Below are 17768 nucleotides of genomic sequence, written 5' to 3' on the forward strand. Positions count from 1 at the left end.
TCCCTGTGGCTGGGAGAGAAGACGAGAATCCCTGGGATCAGAAGAGATTCGGCAGGAAGGAGGAGGCGCACAGGGTCTGGGCTGCGGGGGCAGGACGGGGGCTGCCCAGGGCTCACACAGCCCAGAGCAGAGCGTGCCTTCCATCTCCTGGCCTCCTGTTCCCAGGGCAGGTCAGCATGTGAGCCCCTGCCAGCTGGGCACAGCGGCCCCTCCTGTCTACCAGGGCCCAGCGTGAGCCCAGGAAACAGCAGGGGCCTGCGGCACAAAGGGACACAGAGTGACGCAGAGGGCAGGGAGACGAGCAGAGGTCACCACCGCGGGCGGAGGGACAGGAGGTGAGCCACCTTCCCCTTCTCGGGAGGAGCAAAGGAGCCGCTCTGAAGCTGGTGAGCCAAGCCTGCCTGCAGGGTCTAGAGTCTGTCCATCCACCGTGGCCCAAATCCACGTCTGCAGCAAGCTCTCTCCCTGGCCAGTGGGCTCCGCGACCAGCCCTCGGAGGGGGCAGCTGGACAGACACCCAGCTCACCCCCTTTCCTAGGCCGTAAAATGGAAACACTCTGCACAAACAGAAAACACTTCAAAAGCGCACTGCTGTCTGGGACATCCGTCTCTGTAAAGAAACGAAGGTCCGAGGCCCCGGCAGGAGCTGGAGCCTGCCAAGAACAAACGCCCAGAGCCAACAAAAACAGCCGAGTGCGGCTCCCGGGAAGCGGCGAGCGGCCACGTGTGGGGACTTCTGGGGCGCACGCAGCCCTCTGCTCGGCTCTTCTCTGCTCCAGGGAAGCCGCTCGGGGGTGCTGAGAAGAAGGACTCTCTTCCCGTCCAAGAACAAACGGAGCAGCCCACACGCGCAGACCAGTGCCCACGTGTGGACGTCCAGAGAACAAGAAGCCGCCCAGCCTCTCCCTCATCGAGGGTGTGTCCTCTGCTTCTTGCTGGAGCTCCTTTGAGCCTCATCTGGGGACAGTCCCACCAAGACCACAGGCCCTCCTCCTGACCCAGCTCACGCCCTCGGCTCTGGCTCCAACCCAGAGCCCGGAGAGGCGGTGCTATCCGGAGAAGCGGGGGTGGGCATCACCCCAATGCGCCCCAGCGCTCTCCCCGCAAACACCCCCACGTGTGGGGAAGCACAAGGCCATCAACACACACTCACAAGAGTTGATAAAGTGCAAAACAATTTCTAAACAAAGCTTCGAGTTTTCTGTCCCTTGTTTATTTGAACGGATGCGGGTGTTTATTTACCCTGATACGTTGTTGAAGGCAGAACAAAAACTGTGCTTTTTAAAACAAAAGGAAATTCTCATGTGCCAGCCACTGAGGTTCACCCCAGTTGGGAATGGAATCTCGCAGAAGCCATGTGGATCCCTGCATAGCAGCGTCTGTGAGGCCGGAGTGACGACTCGGCCCAGCGAGGCAGCAGCCTGGAGGCCCGGCCTGGCTCCCTCCTGCACCTCCCCCCGCCCGCCCCCGCCAGGGCTTCCTGCCCACCCCTTGCCCGTGGAGCCCAAACTTGTCGCCGACAGTCAGTTGGATAAGGAGGTGTCTGCAGGCCCTGCAGACCTGAACCTGCCACGTGGCCCCACCGTGGCCCAGATTTCCCGGGTTCTAGGCAGCCACTTAGAGAGGCCTGGCTGATTCAAAGCCCCACCAGCCCTGTTCTCCACTCCAACTCCAAGCCCGTTGGAGGAGGCATGTTTCTCAACAGGAGCAGAACCAAAGGGACCGACCTGTAGGGGCGCAGACACCCGTGATGCGGTGAGCATGGGCAGAGCCCCCACGACCACCTTTCTCACATCACTGAGCTGGCAGCTTTTACGGGACGACGGAACCACTCGGGAAACATCTGTCCAGTGGGTACAGAGAGGAAAAAGGCGGAACAGTCCAGGGAGTGGCCCCTGCAAAACAGGAGCCCCCGGAGGTGCCCTGGCACACGGAGGCAAGGCTCCCGGGAGCGGAGTCAGAGCTCCAGCCCCGGAAAGCAACGGGAGCATGAAGTGTGTGGTCACAGCCCCCCAGCTGGAAGGCCGGACAGCGACATGCAAAATTACAGACACAGAAGTCACAGAGAAGCGGGCAACTGTAGGGCCGGACATTCACACACAAGAGACCCAAGAGGAAAAAACTAGGTGGAAAAAAGAATTAGGAGCTAATACTGAAAAACTCATATGATTTGAGAAAATCTTGAGGCCGTCGTTTGAAAGAGCTCACCAAATTCCAGGAATGATTCTTGACAATCAGAAAAAGTCCAAATTCCAAAACTACAGGAGAAACTCATAAACCTTCAGTAGCAAACATATTTTAAAAACCAATAAATCCTGACTGCCACAGAAAGAATGTCCAACAAAGCCCAGCACCTTTCCCCGAGGACAGCCATCAGCCAGAGAGGCTGGAGCGGACCTGCGGGACCCGGACAAGGGAGGTCGCTGCCCTCGCCGCAGTGATGTTCAGGGCAGGGAGGCAGGAGTGGGGCGAGAGGCACCGAGATCGGAGAGGAAGGAATAAACCACGCTCTTTGCAGAGGACACGACGGCCTAGCACGTCCTCAGGACTCTGCCCCAAAACCTAGAGCTAAAGGGGGCTCTGCAGGGTCGACACATAAAAATGACCACATTTCTTTACCCTGATGACAAACAAACAAATGTAGAAATTCAGATGCCAATGTCTCTTTCCAACGGCTTCCAAGACAAGGGCACGTCAGCGTGAACATGACAGCATGTATGTGACGGGGGACCGGAGGTCACAGGATGCTGACAAGACGCCCAACAGCAGCTGAGTGTGTGGGGGCCACGCTCCTCAGCACACGTTTTTCAGACGCTGCCGTGAGGCCCTCCTCCGAGCGGGGTGCTTGAGGCGCGAAGGCCCAGGCACTCCCAGACAGGCGTGTGCAAGCTGGTGACGGCCGGGAGCAGAGCACCTGCGTGCAGGGCGAGGGGTGCAGCTCCTCGTGAGCCGGCGGCACTCAGAGGCGAGGGCATTGCGGGGAAGCTGCAGGGGAGACAGTGCGTGAGGCTCTGCAGGGATGGGGGGCGATGCTGCCGCAGAGACGCTGGCTTGTGCTCTTCGACCTGTTTTGTGCCGCCGCACCCGGCACCACGGGGCCCACACGGGGCCCACAGATGAATGACCTCCTGGTGGGCGGCGCCTCCCACGGACAAGCACCCCATGTTCCTGACACAGCAAGCCGCTGAGCCCGAGGGCCGGCAAGCCCAAGTGCGGCCCAGCGAGGAGGCCTCAGGAGCCGTCTCCCTGCAAACACATTTTGTTCTGAGGCACCGTCCGTCCCCTGCCTTCGCTGCAGATGGCGGCAGACCCCGACGTGCCCTCCAGGAAAGGCCAGCCGAAGGAACGGCGATCCCCGGGTGGGCCGGGGGTGCCTGGCACGGCTCTGCGGTCCACCACGTTGGGCGACCCGAGGCAGCACCACCAGGAACGGGGCGAATCAGAATCGCGTTCCGCACGAGGAGGCGTCGTGAAGAAAGCAGACAACCTGTCTACAAGACAAGTGCCCGGCGACCTTCCCAAACATCCAGACGGGGAAAGTCAAGGACGGGCTTCAGAATGTTCCAGACAGAGATGAAGGCCACAAGACAATGGGCTCCAGCGCGTGGTCCTGACCAGGCCTCCGGTGACATGTGGACAAGCCGGGTGTGAGGGTCCGTCCTGCATGGGTGGAGGCGTCCTTCCTGGCAGGAAGCCCAGCGCTCCAGGTGACAGATGCAAGGCTGGGTACAAAGTCCAGTTCTCCGCACTGTCCTTCCTACTTTTCTCTAAGCTTGAGAGAGAAAAACGGGCGGAAAGACAGACGAGCGAGGGCTCCCATTTGACAACAGATCGAAACACCGAGAGGCCCCAGCAGAAGTCAAGAGGCCGACGGTGCTAAGCGTTGGGAGGCCGTGGACCCCGTGGCCGGGCTCTGAGGGCTGCAGCCGCGTGACAGACGGCCATGCTCCGCGGCAAGGACTGCACCCAACTCGCTCCTGAGACACTACGGGGTGTGGCAGTGGCACCCCTGAGACCAAAGGCTGGGGACAGTCTGTCTCTGTGGGCCGAGCTGTGTGGCAAGCCTAACGCGGGCACCCCAGGCTGCAGAGACTGGTGTGGCGGGGTGGGAAGAAGCCCCCACGGGCAGGCCGACGGCCTTCAGCTCAAGAGGGAAAACACCATGTGCTCCACAGCGGGCACTGGACTCGTGATCTCCCGTGAGCCTCAGGTCCTGCTTTGTATAGAAACCGATATGAGACAGATCATGGTCTAAATACAAAAGAAAAGCCATGAGCTGCTAGAAGAAAACGTGAGAGAACAGCTTCTCCTTTGGGGAGAAAGGAAAAATTAACTATAAAACAAAAAAATACACTGGGAGTTCAACAAAATTTAGAACTTCTGTTCATCGAAAGACAACACTGCATGTGAAGGTGAGTCACAGATGGGAGAGAACATTCACGACGGACAGCGGACCTGCACCCCAAACACAGAACCTCCATGGCTCACTGACACAAGACGAACAGCCCAATTAAAGAAAAACGGGCAAAAGACTTGAAGAGACACATCACAAAAGAAATGAACGGCCATTAAACCCATGAGAAGTGTTCGACAGCACCAGGCACCAGAGAAACGCAAACCAAAGCTGCAATGAGACACACTCTGCACCTGCGGGATGGTTAAGACAGGGACCAACAGCGTCCGCGCCGGCGAGGTGGGCCCCCCCCACCACTGCGCACTGAGCAACCTCAGGGCTCGGCAGGTTCATTTTCAGTGAGGAACACCTTTCCCGTGACCAGTCAACGCCGCCCCTTGGTGTCTCCCCAAGAGAAAGGGAAATACACATTCACAAAAAGACGGACGTAAGAGTGTCAGTAAAATAACCCGGACAGGAAACTGCCCCCGTGTCAGTAACCCTAACCCTAACCCTAACCACGGGGGAAGAGGCTGCAGCCGAGGGTGTCCTGTGCAGCTTCCCCTGCGGATCTGGGTCCCACAGAAGCACAGTGGACGTTCTGAGGGACAGAAATGGTCTGTGTCTCAGTGGGGACGCAGCTGTCAAAACTCAGCAAATTTTCACTTTGTGTGTAATTTTCACACTTAAATCTTGCATTTCACTGCATATAAATTTTACCTCCATTTTAAAAAACTGATCTATAAGGATATATATAATATGGATGGATCTTAATAACACGCGTTTTAAAATATTACATAGCCTGATACTCTTTGCATAAAGATAAAAACACTGAAGTTTTTAGGTGATGTTTTCAGCTCTGTGCAAATACCAGAGTTCAGGTTAGGACACAGCGTGTGGCAGGTGGCAGACCGGTGTGGGGGTGGCGGGGGGCGGTCAGCGGGCCGGCCGGCTCCAGTCCTGCATGGGCACAAACACCGCACTGCACCACCATCAAGACCCCAGGTACTGACCAAACAGAGGCTGCCGGACGCGTGAGCGAGCGTCCTGAAGCGAGGCTCGTGACCGACTCAGCTCTCTGCTCCCGAGACCCTGAGGTCTACGTTTGGAAAGAAGATGAACACGTCAGGCTAGAGGCTGGGAGAGGCGACTATACCTGGGTCGCTACATTCAGGACTTAGGAACACCCGAGCCGTCCCTAGAAGAGAAGGTATCATCTTAACCTCGGGAGAAAGTAAGCAGAAAGGCTGAAAGGGAATGAGCGAGCCCAGAAATGAACCAACCCTCGGAGATCAGAAACGTAACAAAGCCAAGGTGCATGTGGCCACGGGCAGCGGTCAGACCAGGGCGCGACTGCAGCTGAGGGCCGCACAGGGTGGGGCCTGTCTCTGTCCTTTACTGAGGATACCAACCCACCTCCTGGAAGACGGGGCATCCTCCGGGGGGTCCCCTTGGCCCCTCCGCGTGGGCCGCGGGCCCAGACTCCCTCCCGGTGGTCCTCTGCATCCCGTCAGGTGCTGTGGCTGTCAGGACAGACAGCTCTGCGGTGGCTAATAGGGCTCCTGAGCAGACACGGGATGGCCAGGGTCCTAAGGGAAGCGGCTGCAGGCAGAGGTTCTCCACTGTGGTGGGGGACCCTTGCAAGAGCTGCCCTCAGGAAAGCGGACACCAGACGAAGCTCGAAGCCTCCTTCCCACACACACCGTATCTGCTCACCCCAAGGGCCCAGGAACCTTGCAAGTCCCTGTCAGGGCACACAGAGGAAAGGCCACCTCCTTCAAAGGCCAGGCTTCTGTTTGCTTCTCCTCCTCCACCCTATGGCCTGGAGCCATCGGGTCCTAATGAACCAGATGTGCCTGCCCATCTGCGTGCCCAGCCCTCTGGCAGGCAGTTGTGCCCACCAGCCACCGGGAAGGCGGATGGACGGTGCCACCCCTGCCCTGGTGAGCACGGCTAGGCAGTCATGCCCATCCCAGGCAAAACTCACCAAAATTCACCTCACGGATTTATTTTAAGTAAACTGCAAGAACAGGTCACATTTCTCGAGTCAGGGCAAGTTTTCCTTGGTCAGATGTTGGTGACACCGCGTTTCTCCCACGCCCAGAACGGAGACACGGTCATACCCAATGTGGCAGCCTTCCTCTCTTGGCAGCAGGGCTCTCGTGGCTCTGACCCCCAGCGCACCCCCTCCCCACGGTTTCCGGGACTAGCCGGGCTTCTGACCTGCTCCTTCTCTTCCTGCCCGCCACTGAGGGACCTGGTTGTCCATGCTGCCCTCCACCCGCTTCATCAGGAGCCTTCCCGGTCTGCGGTTCTGGCCGTTCTGAACTGGCTCTGCGGGTCCCACTCGGCCTTCCTCCGTTTTTCTCTCCTGGCCTCCAGCGAACACAGAGAACGCCCTGGAGGGCACCAGACGGGAGATGTCTCCGGCTCTTCTCTCTCCTTCACCTGCGTCCTGCTGGTGGAGCTTCCTGCGTCCTGCTGGTGGAGCTTCCTGCGTCCTGCTGGTGGAGCTTCCACAGCCCTAAAGGAGAAGCAGAAAATCGCCTCCTGCCTTCACCCAAAGGCTGTGAAAAGCACACTTTGCTGTCTTCGGTGGAAAAACTGTCTTTGTTTAGGAAAATGCTGGGTGGACCATCTGAGAGTGAGAACAGGCCCCAGAGCTGCGTCTGCAAGGAGATGAGGGAACGAGAGGGAGTTTTGTCTAAGAAATGAGGCAGAAGAAGAAACAGGAGCTGCTGAAGCGGCAGGACGGACGGACACGGTCGCCCCAGTGTCTGTCTCCAAGACCAGAGCTGCCTGAGAAGCAGTTTTTTGCCGCCTGCTCACACAGAAACACAATCTCCCCAAACCTGCTCGTGGACCCAGGCCTCACCCAGAAGTTCCAGCACCCGAACGAGATGAGAAGCAGGTTCGTAGGAGAATTAATTCAGCAAAAACTCTGAACCACGGCTGACCTTGCGAAGACGAAGACCAAGAGCAGCCGCCCAAAGTGCCCAGAAGTTGTGGGGCCGAGGGAGACTGCACACGCGCAGACGTGCCTACGTTCTGTTTTAAGGTGAGTGAGAGAAACCCACGGCCGAGCACACACTATCTATGCAGTCATGCCCTTTCCGCCTGTGCTAACCCTCTGCCACGTGACTGAAGATGCTTCAGAAACGCTGTGCTGATCCCACATCCTGACGGGACACACGTCGTTTCCAGAGTTCCTGTGAGCCCTACAGGTGACGTCAAGGAGCTGAGGGCATGAGCATTTAATAAGATTTTTTTTTTTTTAAGATTTTATTTATTTATTTGACAGATCACAAGTAGGCACGCAGGGCAGGGGGAAGGCTCCCCGCCCAGCAGAGAGCCCGACACGGGCCCGATCCCAGCACCCTGGGACCATGACCCGAGCTGAAGGCAGAGGCTTAACCCACTGAGCCACCAGGCGCCCGCATCTCATACGTTCTTGATACTAAATGCATAACGATGCCACCAACACCCCAATTCCCACCTTTCAACTATAGAGGAACCGCACTTCCGAAAACCCTGTGAGCACAGATTTTTAAAAACTTGGGTGTTCTCACTAACATACCTTATGTTTCCTTGGTCACAAGTGACTGAAAGATATGTTAAAACCCACCAGCCGTCGGCTGTCCTGGGCCCCCCACTCCTGTCCCTCTGTCCTTCCCGACAGACGTACTACCGACCCTACTCTGGGCTTTCTCATCGCTCGCCTGCACTATTTCCTCTAAAGCTGTGCATCCTCTAAGTGTTTGTCTAAGTGATTCTGCTGTGCAATTCTGCATTTTCATAGAATCCTAGTTACTAAAAATGAACTCATTAAGTGCTATGGCAATTTGACAGCAAGAGCCCAGGAACTTTAAAGTCTGATCATTAAATATCAGAACCATGATTTTCAGGAACTAAAATGTCAGGTCATTTATCTATTCAACCACTACACACACACACACACTTTAAATAAAACAAAGTTACTTACCGAATCCAAAAAGCAAAGGTAAGATCCTGAGCTCTGTGCTATGGCTTGATTTTTAGAATATCCAACTGTTTGAAAAAAGGAAGAGAAAAGTTCTTTTATAATTCGGTTTTCAGCGCCTTTCTCTTCCCCAGGATCTAGGGTAATGGCCCCACCAGGGAGCGAAGAACGCGGTACACAACCAGGTGAGAACAGGTCTGCTTGAGACGGAGTGAATGCAAAGCCAACAGAAATCACTGCTCCGTCTTTAGGGGCTGGGACCCCGAGAGCCCCCGGGACCAGTGTACGGAGCAGGGACTGTTCCCTGGAGGAAAACAGAGTCCTCAACCATTTACCGAGTGTAACATGAAGCTAAGCCGCGGGGAACATTCAGAAAGAAAAAACTCGAAGCGTCCCTGGTGGAAGCACCGGGGCAGAGGCTGGTGGGAATGCTGACGAGAGAGTCGACACGGCGGCCGGGGGAGGGGGAGCCCATGTGTGCGACCGGACGGTACGAGCTCGCTGAGCTGGACACCGCGAGCAGTTATCGGAACGCATCCCCCAGGGGCAGCTGTGGTCAGCGCCAGCACTTACCAGGTGTGCACACGCACACACCGGGACCCCACGGCTCCCTCGCTAGGAGCAGGCCGCCCGAGCACCCCGGCACGCTCCCCAAGCCGTGACGGCCCCTGACGTAGGATGGGAAAGCCAAAGATATACTGTGATGAGGGCGAGCAGCTCCGGTTTGCACACGGTGTGGCTGATGCCCACACGGCGTTCAAGGTCCCATGGCAGCCAGGTCACCTGGTATCAGGTGGTTCCCTTGGGATGTGGGCAGGGCCGGAAGGGACACGGTCAGCTCTTCATCACGGCGCTGGGGACGCGCTCCGTCCGAGAAAATTAACCGAACCGGAATTTATGATCAGTGCGCTTTTCTGGACGTGTGTTATGTTTCAAGAACACTTTGCCTTCAGAGAGATTACAACTGAGTTGAAAAAAGTTACGTGACGACCTCTGGCGATCTCTCCTTCTTGGAGAGGAGAGTAGCCCGTGTTGTGTTTTCACTTCAGTGCCAAACGAAAGGTGCCAAGAGAAGTGTCGGGAGGCTTATGATGACAAGGGGTCTGGGGCTGCTCGAGTCCGAGAGAGAGCAGAGGCCCAGTGGTGTAGGGAGCAGCAGACCGCGGCGGGTAGGCGGGCAGGCCAGCCCCATCCGCTATCTGGTGAGGAGCGGCCGTGGGAATTCACGCTGAGCCAGCTGCGGCCAGAGGCTGGTTCCAGGCAGTCCTCAGAGGGCACGAGGGACACCCTCCAATACCTGCACCGAGTTAACCAGCCAGTCACGGACTTGGCGCCACGGAGAAAAGCCACACAAAGTGGAACAGAAGTGCGCAGACATCGAACAATAAATCCCCCTCGCACACCAGCTCGGGGGACCCAAAGCCTGTCTCATTGGTGCTGCTGCCTTAGGCTGCACAGGAGCACGCCCGTTTTTCACACCAAGGACGTGCCTATCTGCAGCTCCAGTCAGCGGCTTGGAGCCAACTCCAGCACCACTGCCAGTCCGCTGGGCCAGAAGAGCAGGGCCAGGGCCGTGCCCAGGTAGCCCAGGCTGTGACCCAGGCCAGTGCCCTTGTCCAGGCTGCTTTCCCACCAGATAGCAACTCAGGCTCTAGCACTAACCCTAGCGCTCAGCCCACCTGAATCAGTGAGCACAGCAGCCCCAGGTCCCCAAGAAGCACAGATATAAGAGGCAGGGGCAGGGCCCAGAGATGGACTGAAGCACTGTCCCCACCACCAGGCATGGCAGGCCCGGGCGAAGGTCTCACGGGCTCTGACCGAAGACACACACGATGAAATGGGAAGACACGGCCCACGGTCACATTAAATGACCAAGAGTTCTGTTTCAAGAGCTGCTTTGTGCAGTCCGATTTCAGAAGGGGAAAAATTGAACCAGAATTTGGATAATGAAGGAAAACGTGTCTCATGAAGGAAGCTGGGATTTCCTCACAATGAGCCTATGTTTGGCAAGGACAAGGAATTTGCTTTAATATTACTGCCTTGAAGAAAGTCAGAGGTTTGTGCCAGGGCCTGACGTCCAGGGAGGCTGTCTCTTTGTGACGGAGCCGGTTGTCATGGTCACGGCAAGAAAAACTCACTCTTGGAGAGAAGGGGGCAGCCTGCGTTGTGTTTTCACTTCAGCAAGTGACTGTGTTTTAAAGAAATGTTTTGCTCTATTATGACGTGAAATAATAAGAAATGAATCTTAATCCAATTTAAATAACTCAGCACGCCTGAGAAAGGAAACGTGTGGATTTATGTATCTAAGAGTTCACATAACTTTTTCTACTTCAGAAAATATCATTTCAGGGAAACACACTCTTCTGGATGTCACTGAGTTCACTCCGTCCTGTGGCTGTGGCGCAGCGCCTCCTTCCTTCACGCGACAACAGATTTTCTTGTTATTGACAACACGCGTATGAATGTGATAGGACTCAAGTTATATCTAATCTATAAAAAATATTTTACAAGAAACAAAACTTGTGTTTAAAGTGCAGATTAATCAAGCAAAGACACACTGTCACCAAAACGCCCTCGACTTCCTTTATGAACCATAGAAGATACAAAACATCTTAAAGAATATTTTGGGGCGCCTGGGTGGCTCAATGGGTTAAAGCCTCTGTCTTAGGCTCGGGTCATGATCCCAGAGTCCTGGAATCAAGCCCCGCATCGGGCTCTCTGCTCAGCGGGGAACCTGCTTCTCCCTCTCTCTCTGCCTGCCTTTCTGTCTACTTGCGATCTCTGTCAAATAAATAAATAAAATATTAAAAAAATTTTAAAGAATATTTTAAAATGACCTTCAAACCAGTTTCAGAAATCACAATTTGTTTACACATCTCAGAAGCAAGTTGAAAGAGATGTTCAACAATAATTGATTTCTTTCAAGTTTTCTATTTCAAACAATGAAAACAAGAAATAGTTTGGGAAAAAGCAGAACACGAGACCACAGGGAAGATCAGGACGCCCAGAGTGGGGCAGCTCCCCAGCAGCTCCAGTGCTATCCCTTCTCAGCACTGGACCTGCTGCCCGCAAAGGAAACTGAGGCACAGGGAGGGGGAGGGTGGGGCCCACCGAAGCCTTGGCCCCCTGCCGCCCGGTCCTCTGCCCCAGGAGGCAGGGCCACTGAGAAGCAATGCCAAAGAGTGTGGTCTTCTAACATAAACTTAGAAAAAGCTTTCTTTTAAATGACCAATTTTAACGACTATTTCTGGTTTTAAATTTTTTCTAAAATGTGTTCACACTTTCCTGCTCTCCTAAGTAGGACACAGGGCACTGTTTGTGAGGGATGTGATGTGGGGTCGGGGCACGCTCTGGGAGAGAAGCGTCTGCTTCATCCTGTGAGCTCAGCCACTTCACTCACCGCCACCAGCATCCTCCTTCTCCTCTGCCCAGGGACATGGAGACAGAGACTGAGTGCTGGTGGGGCGTGGCGGAAGGTGAAGGCAAGGGCGCCGGGAGGATAGGCCCCTGAGCCGCCCGCATGGGGCCGCACGCTGCTCTGCGGAGAGCCAGTGTGCAGGGAGAGCCAGTGTACGCGGAGGTTAGCCCTGTCTGAGCGTGGGCCCCAAGAGCTCAGGAGGAGACAGCTGGACTCAGATGCCCTCTGTGAACTCTGAGTAAACCAGCGAGTCCCCACAGGGCCAGGCACAAACTCTGTGAGATCATGCTTAGGGCATGCTCGTGAGAATCGGAAGTGAGGCCAGCGGACCCACCTGACCACCAAAACCAGAAAAGAGCAGAGAATGGAAACAGGATGAAGGGACTTTGAGGGCAAGAAGCGTCTGGGAAAAGTGGACGTCTCTTCTGTCTCACACGTCCCCAACCTTGCCGAAGCATAAATTATACGCCCACCCAGAGAGGAAAGCCAATGCCAGTCTGAACAGGACTCGAGCAGAGCCCATACAGCCCTGGAGAGAGCAGGGGACCCCAAGGGGTCCCAAATCCGCAGCCTGCCCACCCTGAAGTATGACTCCCTGAGGACCCAGCCCATGAAGGAGGGGGGCTGATGCCGCAGCTCTCCTGAGCTTCTTTCAAAGCTCTGCTTCTCAACCATGGACACACCCAGCATTTCTCAGGAAGCATCCCCCATCACAGGGCACAGGCTGCTCCTGGACCAACTGCTCAAGCACATCTAGGCTAGGACTCAGGGTCAGGCATCAGGGCTCCCAAAGCTGCACAGGCACTTCTGACAAGCAACCAAAGCTGAGGCCCACCCTTTAAAGGACGACAGACTCCTCTCACCTGCAGGAGCCTACCCACCAGCTCCAGCATCATCATCCGGCCTCCCCCCTCCTTCAACCCAGCAGCAAATGCAGGCATGCTGGTTTCAAGTCTTACACAAAAACTCTGAAGTGAACCTAAAGGAAGCCCAATATATTACAGCCAAAGCTAAGAGTACAAAGCTAATCATTCAGTATAAAAACAGAGGATACATGAAAATCGACTACGGCTTGACGCAGCATTATCAAATTTCAAAACCCAAAACATAAAGAGAAAAACCTTAAACACTTCCAGAAAGGAAACCTTTAAAGAGACTGAAAGAAGATTTCTTATCAAAACCAGAGGACACCAGAGGATAATGAGGTAAGCCTTCAAAATTCTAAGGGAAATGATTCTGAACCTAGAATTCTATACCCAGCTAAATTGTCAACTGAGCCTAACTACAAAGTGAAGACCTTTCAGACACGTAAAAACTCCAAATATAATTACTATCTACATGGTAGATTTAAGGAGGACTCCAGCAACACAAAAAAGGAACACACAAAATGAAAAATAAATAAAAGAAAAAGAGAAGGGGAAAACCCCAAACAATGGCAGGTGTGTAGAAAGTGGAAGAGTAACGCAGGAGGTCTTTCAAGGCCGCACAGATCCTGACCCTTGGGACGCCCCAGGCACAGCACAGAGCTGGCAGGAGACGGTGGCAGTTCCCAGAGCCGGACACCACCCCTCCCCCGCCCCCGACAGGACCTGGCGAGCAGCGACTGTCAGAATCAACTTCTCAGGAAAGCACCTAAAACAAGTTATAGCACAGCGGAGACTATGCATCCTGACAGTGTGACTCCCTTTGACCAAACAGAAGCCCTGCCAGGGGGAGGAGGAATGTGTGCGCAACACTTTGTGGCTGAACATTTCCTTGTCCATGTGCATGCTGGCCAGCACCACATGAGGTAAGTCAACTAAGAACCAAATGACACTGTTGCTTCTAGGGTGTGGGGCTTCTGTGTCTCACTGTGGACCCTTCTGTGTGCCAGAATTTATCACACACTATTATTAAAAAAAAAGTTACTACTCAAAGCAGACATCTGTGAGCATAAGCAAATGGGTCTTTTCTGTCACGTACACAGGCCACGGGGCTAGTTTATACGGCAGGTGGAGACAAAGGAGACGAAGGGGCTGCGCGGCTACACGATCACGGCCCACAAAAATGCTCCATCGGCAGCCCAAGGCCTCCTACTCTCATACCTGAGCACACATCAAACAAGGACCCAAAAGCTACAGATCAATTTTCCATATGTCCAGAGATTAAAAAGTCCTAAGGAAATTGAATAGTTTTATCGTATAAAAATATATCATGGCATTGCTGACAGTTCTAACACTTACTATGATAAACTTGTGAGGAGAAAAGAAGTATTCACCTTAACAGATACCTAAGAGACATTTAATAAAATTCCACACTGATCCCTCATTTTCTGAAGGCTTACTAAGTCAGGAACCACAAGCTAACTCAAGACAGGTGTCTGTCAGAAAGCAACGGTAAAGACACTTAACACTGAAAGTCTAGGAACATTCCTTCTATATCAGGAACAATTCAAGGATTCAGTAACAGGATTCCATATTGTTCTTTTACACTTTTTATCCTAATTAAAAAAAATAGGAGAAGTATAAACTAGAAAAAAGGAACCAAACAATAACATCTACTCAAGGTTAGACTGCTTACATACAAAATCAGAGATAATGTAAGAAACTGAGCTGGAAAAGAGAGTGCACACAAACCGGCAGTCCACCCCACCTACCTCATCCCAGCACTAGAAGTGCCTTCGAAACAGAAAAGAGTCGTAAGACTTGGAACACCTCATTTAAAACCACGGGCTCCTCCACAGGAGACAGAAGGAGGCTGTACCCTGGCATGGGGGGAAACCCAAACAGCATAGTCCAGGGGCTCACTTGGGAAGAACTGTGGGGTTCTGTCCTTCTCTCTAGCCACCACTGTGAGGTGAGCTGACTGCCCATCCCTCCCTCCATTCCTACGAAGCAAAAGAACATCACATTCAAGAGGCACCATCGGTGGGGAGGGGCTGCTCCCAGCATGCAGAAGCCTGGCTGTCTCAGGCCTTCCCTTCTCGTCTCCCCAGCCACTCTGAAGAGGAAGGGACCGCAGGAACAAAGGAAGGTGGAAAGGTGGGAAGAAGGGAGCAAGGAAAGCAAGAGAGCAGGGGACAAGCCACCGGGGAAGGTGACCTGAGGGACAAGCTCCCCTGTCCGGGAGGGGAGCTGGGGGCAGCAGATGGGACTAAGGAAAGGCTGTGCGTCTAGTGAGGGCATTTCTTCAATGCACTGTCCACCAGCCCACACGAGCCAGATGCAGACACACTAATGCCAAAGGAACGCATCACACCCCAGAAATGTGCAAGGTCCTTCGGGCAGAAAGAAAATGACAGCAAAGGGAGATGTGTGAGTGCCGAGCACTGGAAAGAGCAGCCACATGGGTGTTCGCGAGATTCTCCTCCTTACTGCGTCTGTCTCTCTAGAGTTAACGCTGGGCTCCCGGGGGGTTCACAACACAGGACAAGAGCAGCGTCGAGAGCGCAGGGGAGAAACGCTGTCGGAGGACCCTCACACGATGCGCAATGGATGATACAGGCGGCCATTTGGAAGGCTGAGACCCCTGAAATAGCAAAACGGAGAATTCCAGCGACTAAGTCAATAGGGATAAAACAGAGCCGTCGTGGATCTTGACTGGAGTTAGGCTTCAGGAATGACAGTTCACAGAGTCCCCCAGTTTGCCTGAACTGTCCCGACAGAAGCTGGTGGACATGATAAAAAAACCACCACCACTTCCAAGGATATACAGCAACTGAAGAAATATTCACTGAAAAAAAGACTAAATCTTGGAAAGAACAGTGAGAGTCTATGGTACTTGATCCGAGACCTGCTGCGTCCCTACCCCTCCCCATGGTGTGGGTACCGCACTCTCCTGGGGGCCACAGGACATCAGCACTTCTCAGTCTGCCTCACCACCTGGTGCTGAGGCTGAGGTCCAGGCACGCGAGACTGAAAAGCAGGGCCCCCTTCTACCCAGCCCCCATGTTGGCATAGGAGCGTTGTGTACCCCTGGTATGGTATCACCAAGAAGTGGTTCCTGCACTCCCCACGCACTTTGCGATAGGGTGTGGGGAAGTCTAGCTCTGGTGGGAGGCTGCTGCTAGAGGGGATGGGAAACGTGGCTGACCTGGCTTCTGAGTGTGGTCAAGGCCACGGGGCAGTGGGGTAACACAGTCAAAGCACTTGAACAGAAGAACTATTAACCAAGAATACTATATCCAGAAAAGTTATTTTTCAAAAATAAGAAGAAATGAAGACATTCCCAGATATACAAAAACTGAGAGAATTTCTAGCACATCTGCCTTACAAAAAATACAAAAGGAAGGGGCGCCTGGGTGGCTCAGTGGGTTAATGCCTCTGCCTTCGGCTCAAATCATGATCTCAGGGTCCTGGGATTGAGCCCTGCATTGGGCTCCCTACTCAGCTGGGAGCCTGCTTCTCTCTCTCTCTCTCTCTCTTTCTGCCTGCTCGTGATCTCTTTCTGTCAAATTAAAAAACAAAACAAAACACAAAAGGACGTTCTCTGGGCTAAAAAGATTGACCCCAAGGAATTCCAAGGAGTACTTCAAATCCATATGAAAAGAAAAACAAAAACAACAAAGGTAATTAGTAATTATAAAAAACAATATAAAAACACCTTTCTCCCCCCCTCTTTTAAGTGATTTAAAAAGGAATTGTATAAAACAATATGTAGGTAATGTATGATTAGCTCTATAACATACAGAAATTGTTTATCTGGCAAAATCATCCTTCAAAAATGAAGCAGAAATGAAAACTTTCCCAGAAAAAAAGGGCTGAGGGGCTCTCCCCTAGCAGGCCCGCCCTTATAAGAGATGCTAACAGAGCTCTGCCGGCTACAACCAAGCTGCACTGGATGAGAACCTGAAACCACACAAAGGAGTAACAGACGATAATAAACTTTACTACATGGTTAATATAAAAGCCAGTGTTGTCCTCTTTTTTACCTTGAATTTTCCTATCTGACATAAGAGACAAATACATTGAGCAATGATTACAAATCTACCTCGATGGGCACATGATATCCCCGTGAACTGTGACAAAAACTTGAAGTGGGAGGCACAGAACTGTGGGGGACAGAGCCCTGGACAGTACTGAAGCTAAATCAGTGTTAATTCAAACTAGGTTGTTGTAAACTTAATATATTAACTGTCATCTCCACAGTAAGTACTAAGAACATAACTTACAAATACAAGCAATAGGAAACTAGAGGGGAATCAAAATGGCACGCTACTAGAAATGATCAACTGAGCAAAAAGGGAAGCACTAATGGTGGGCTATGGAACAGAAAAACACATAAAATGTACAGATAAAAACAACAAGATGGTAAAAGGCCGCCTTTGTCACTAATTACTATAAACGTAAATGGATTAAATACTCCAATTAAAAGGCAAAGATTGGGAGAATGGATTTTAAAAACACATGATCCATTTAAATACTGTGTGTAAGAGACTCACTTTAGATCCAAACCAGAAAGGAGTTAAAAGTGAAAGGATGGAAAAATATATTCCATTCAACTAGTGACCGAATGAGTACGGGGCTGGTTGGTCATTCTGATACCAGGCAAAAATAAGCCCTAAGTCAAAAGCTGTTACTAGAAATAAAGGACATTCTATATTGATAAAAGGGTCAGTCAAGAAGACATAACAATTATAAAACTACACACACCTAACAAAAGAGCCCCAAAGTAAGTGAAGCAAAAACTGACAGAATGGAAGAGAGAAAAAGACAGTTTTGCGGAACCTGGGTGGCTTAGTGGTTAAGCATCTTCCTTTGGCCCAGGTCACAATCCCAGAGTCCTTTTTTTTTTTTTTTTTTTTTTTTTTTAGATTTTATTTATTTATTTGAGAGAGAGACAGTGAGAGAGAGCATGAGCGAGGAGAAGGTCAGAGAGCGAAGCAGACTCCCCATGGAGCTGGGAGCCCGATGCGGGACTCGATCCCAGGACTCCGGGATCATGACCTGAGCCGAAGGCAGTCATCCAACCAACTGAGCCACCCAGGCGTTAGGGATGGA

At 52.8% G+C, this 17768-nt stretch overlaps 1 protein-coding gene across 12 annotated transcripts in view; it reads right to left on the bottom strand.

Moving 5' to 3' along the window:
* Positions 1-17768, bottom strand: part of B3GNTL1 (UDP-GlcNAc:betaGal beta-1,3-N-acetylglucosaminyltransferase like 1) — a 110912-nt gene that overhangs the window by 88120 nt on the left and 5024 nt on the right. For all 12 annotated transcript variants that reach the window (XR_004280370.1, XR_004280371.1, XM_032319689.1 and 9 more), the window contains exon 4: positions 8376-8440. Coding sequence is in view for 10 of the 12 variants with exons in the window: in XM_032319689.1 (XP_032175580.1) it covers positions 8376-8440 (65 nt within the window). In the remaining 2 variants the exon portion in view is untranslated. The remainder of the gene's footprint in view (positions 1-8375; positions 8441-17768) is intronic.

The sequence above is a fragment of the Mustela erminea genome, chromosome 18, assembly GCF_009829155.1.
Source record: "Mustela erminea isolate mMusErm1 chromosome 18, mMusErm1.Pri, whole genome shotgun sequence".
Taxonomy (NCBI): Eukaryota; Metazoa; Chordata; class Mammalia; order Carnivora; family Mustelidae; genus Mustela; species Mustela erminea.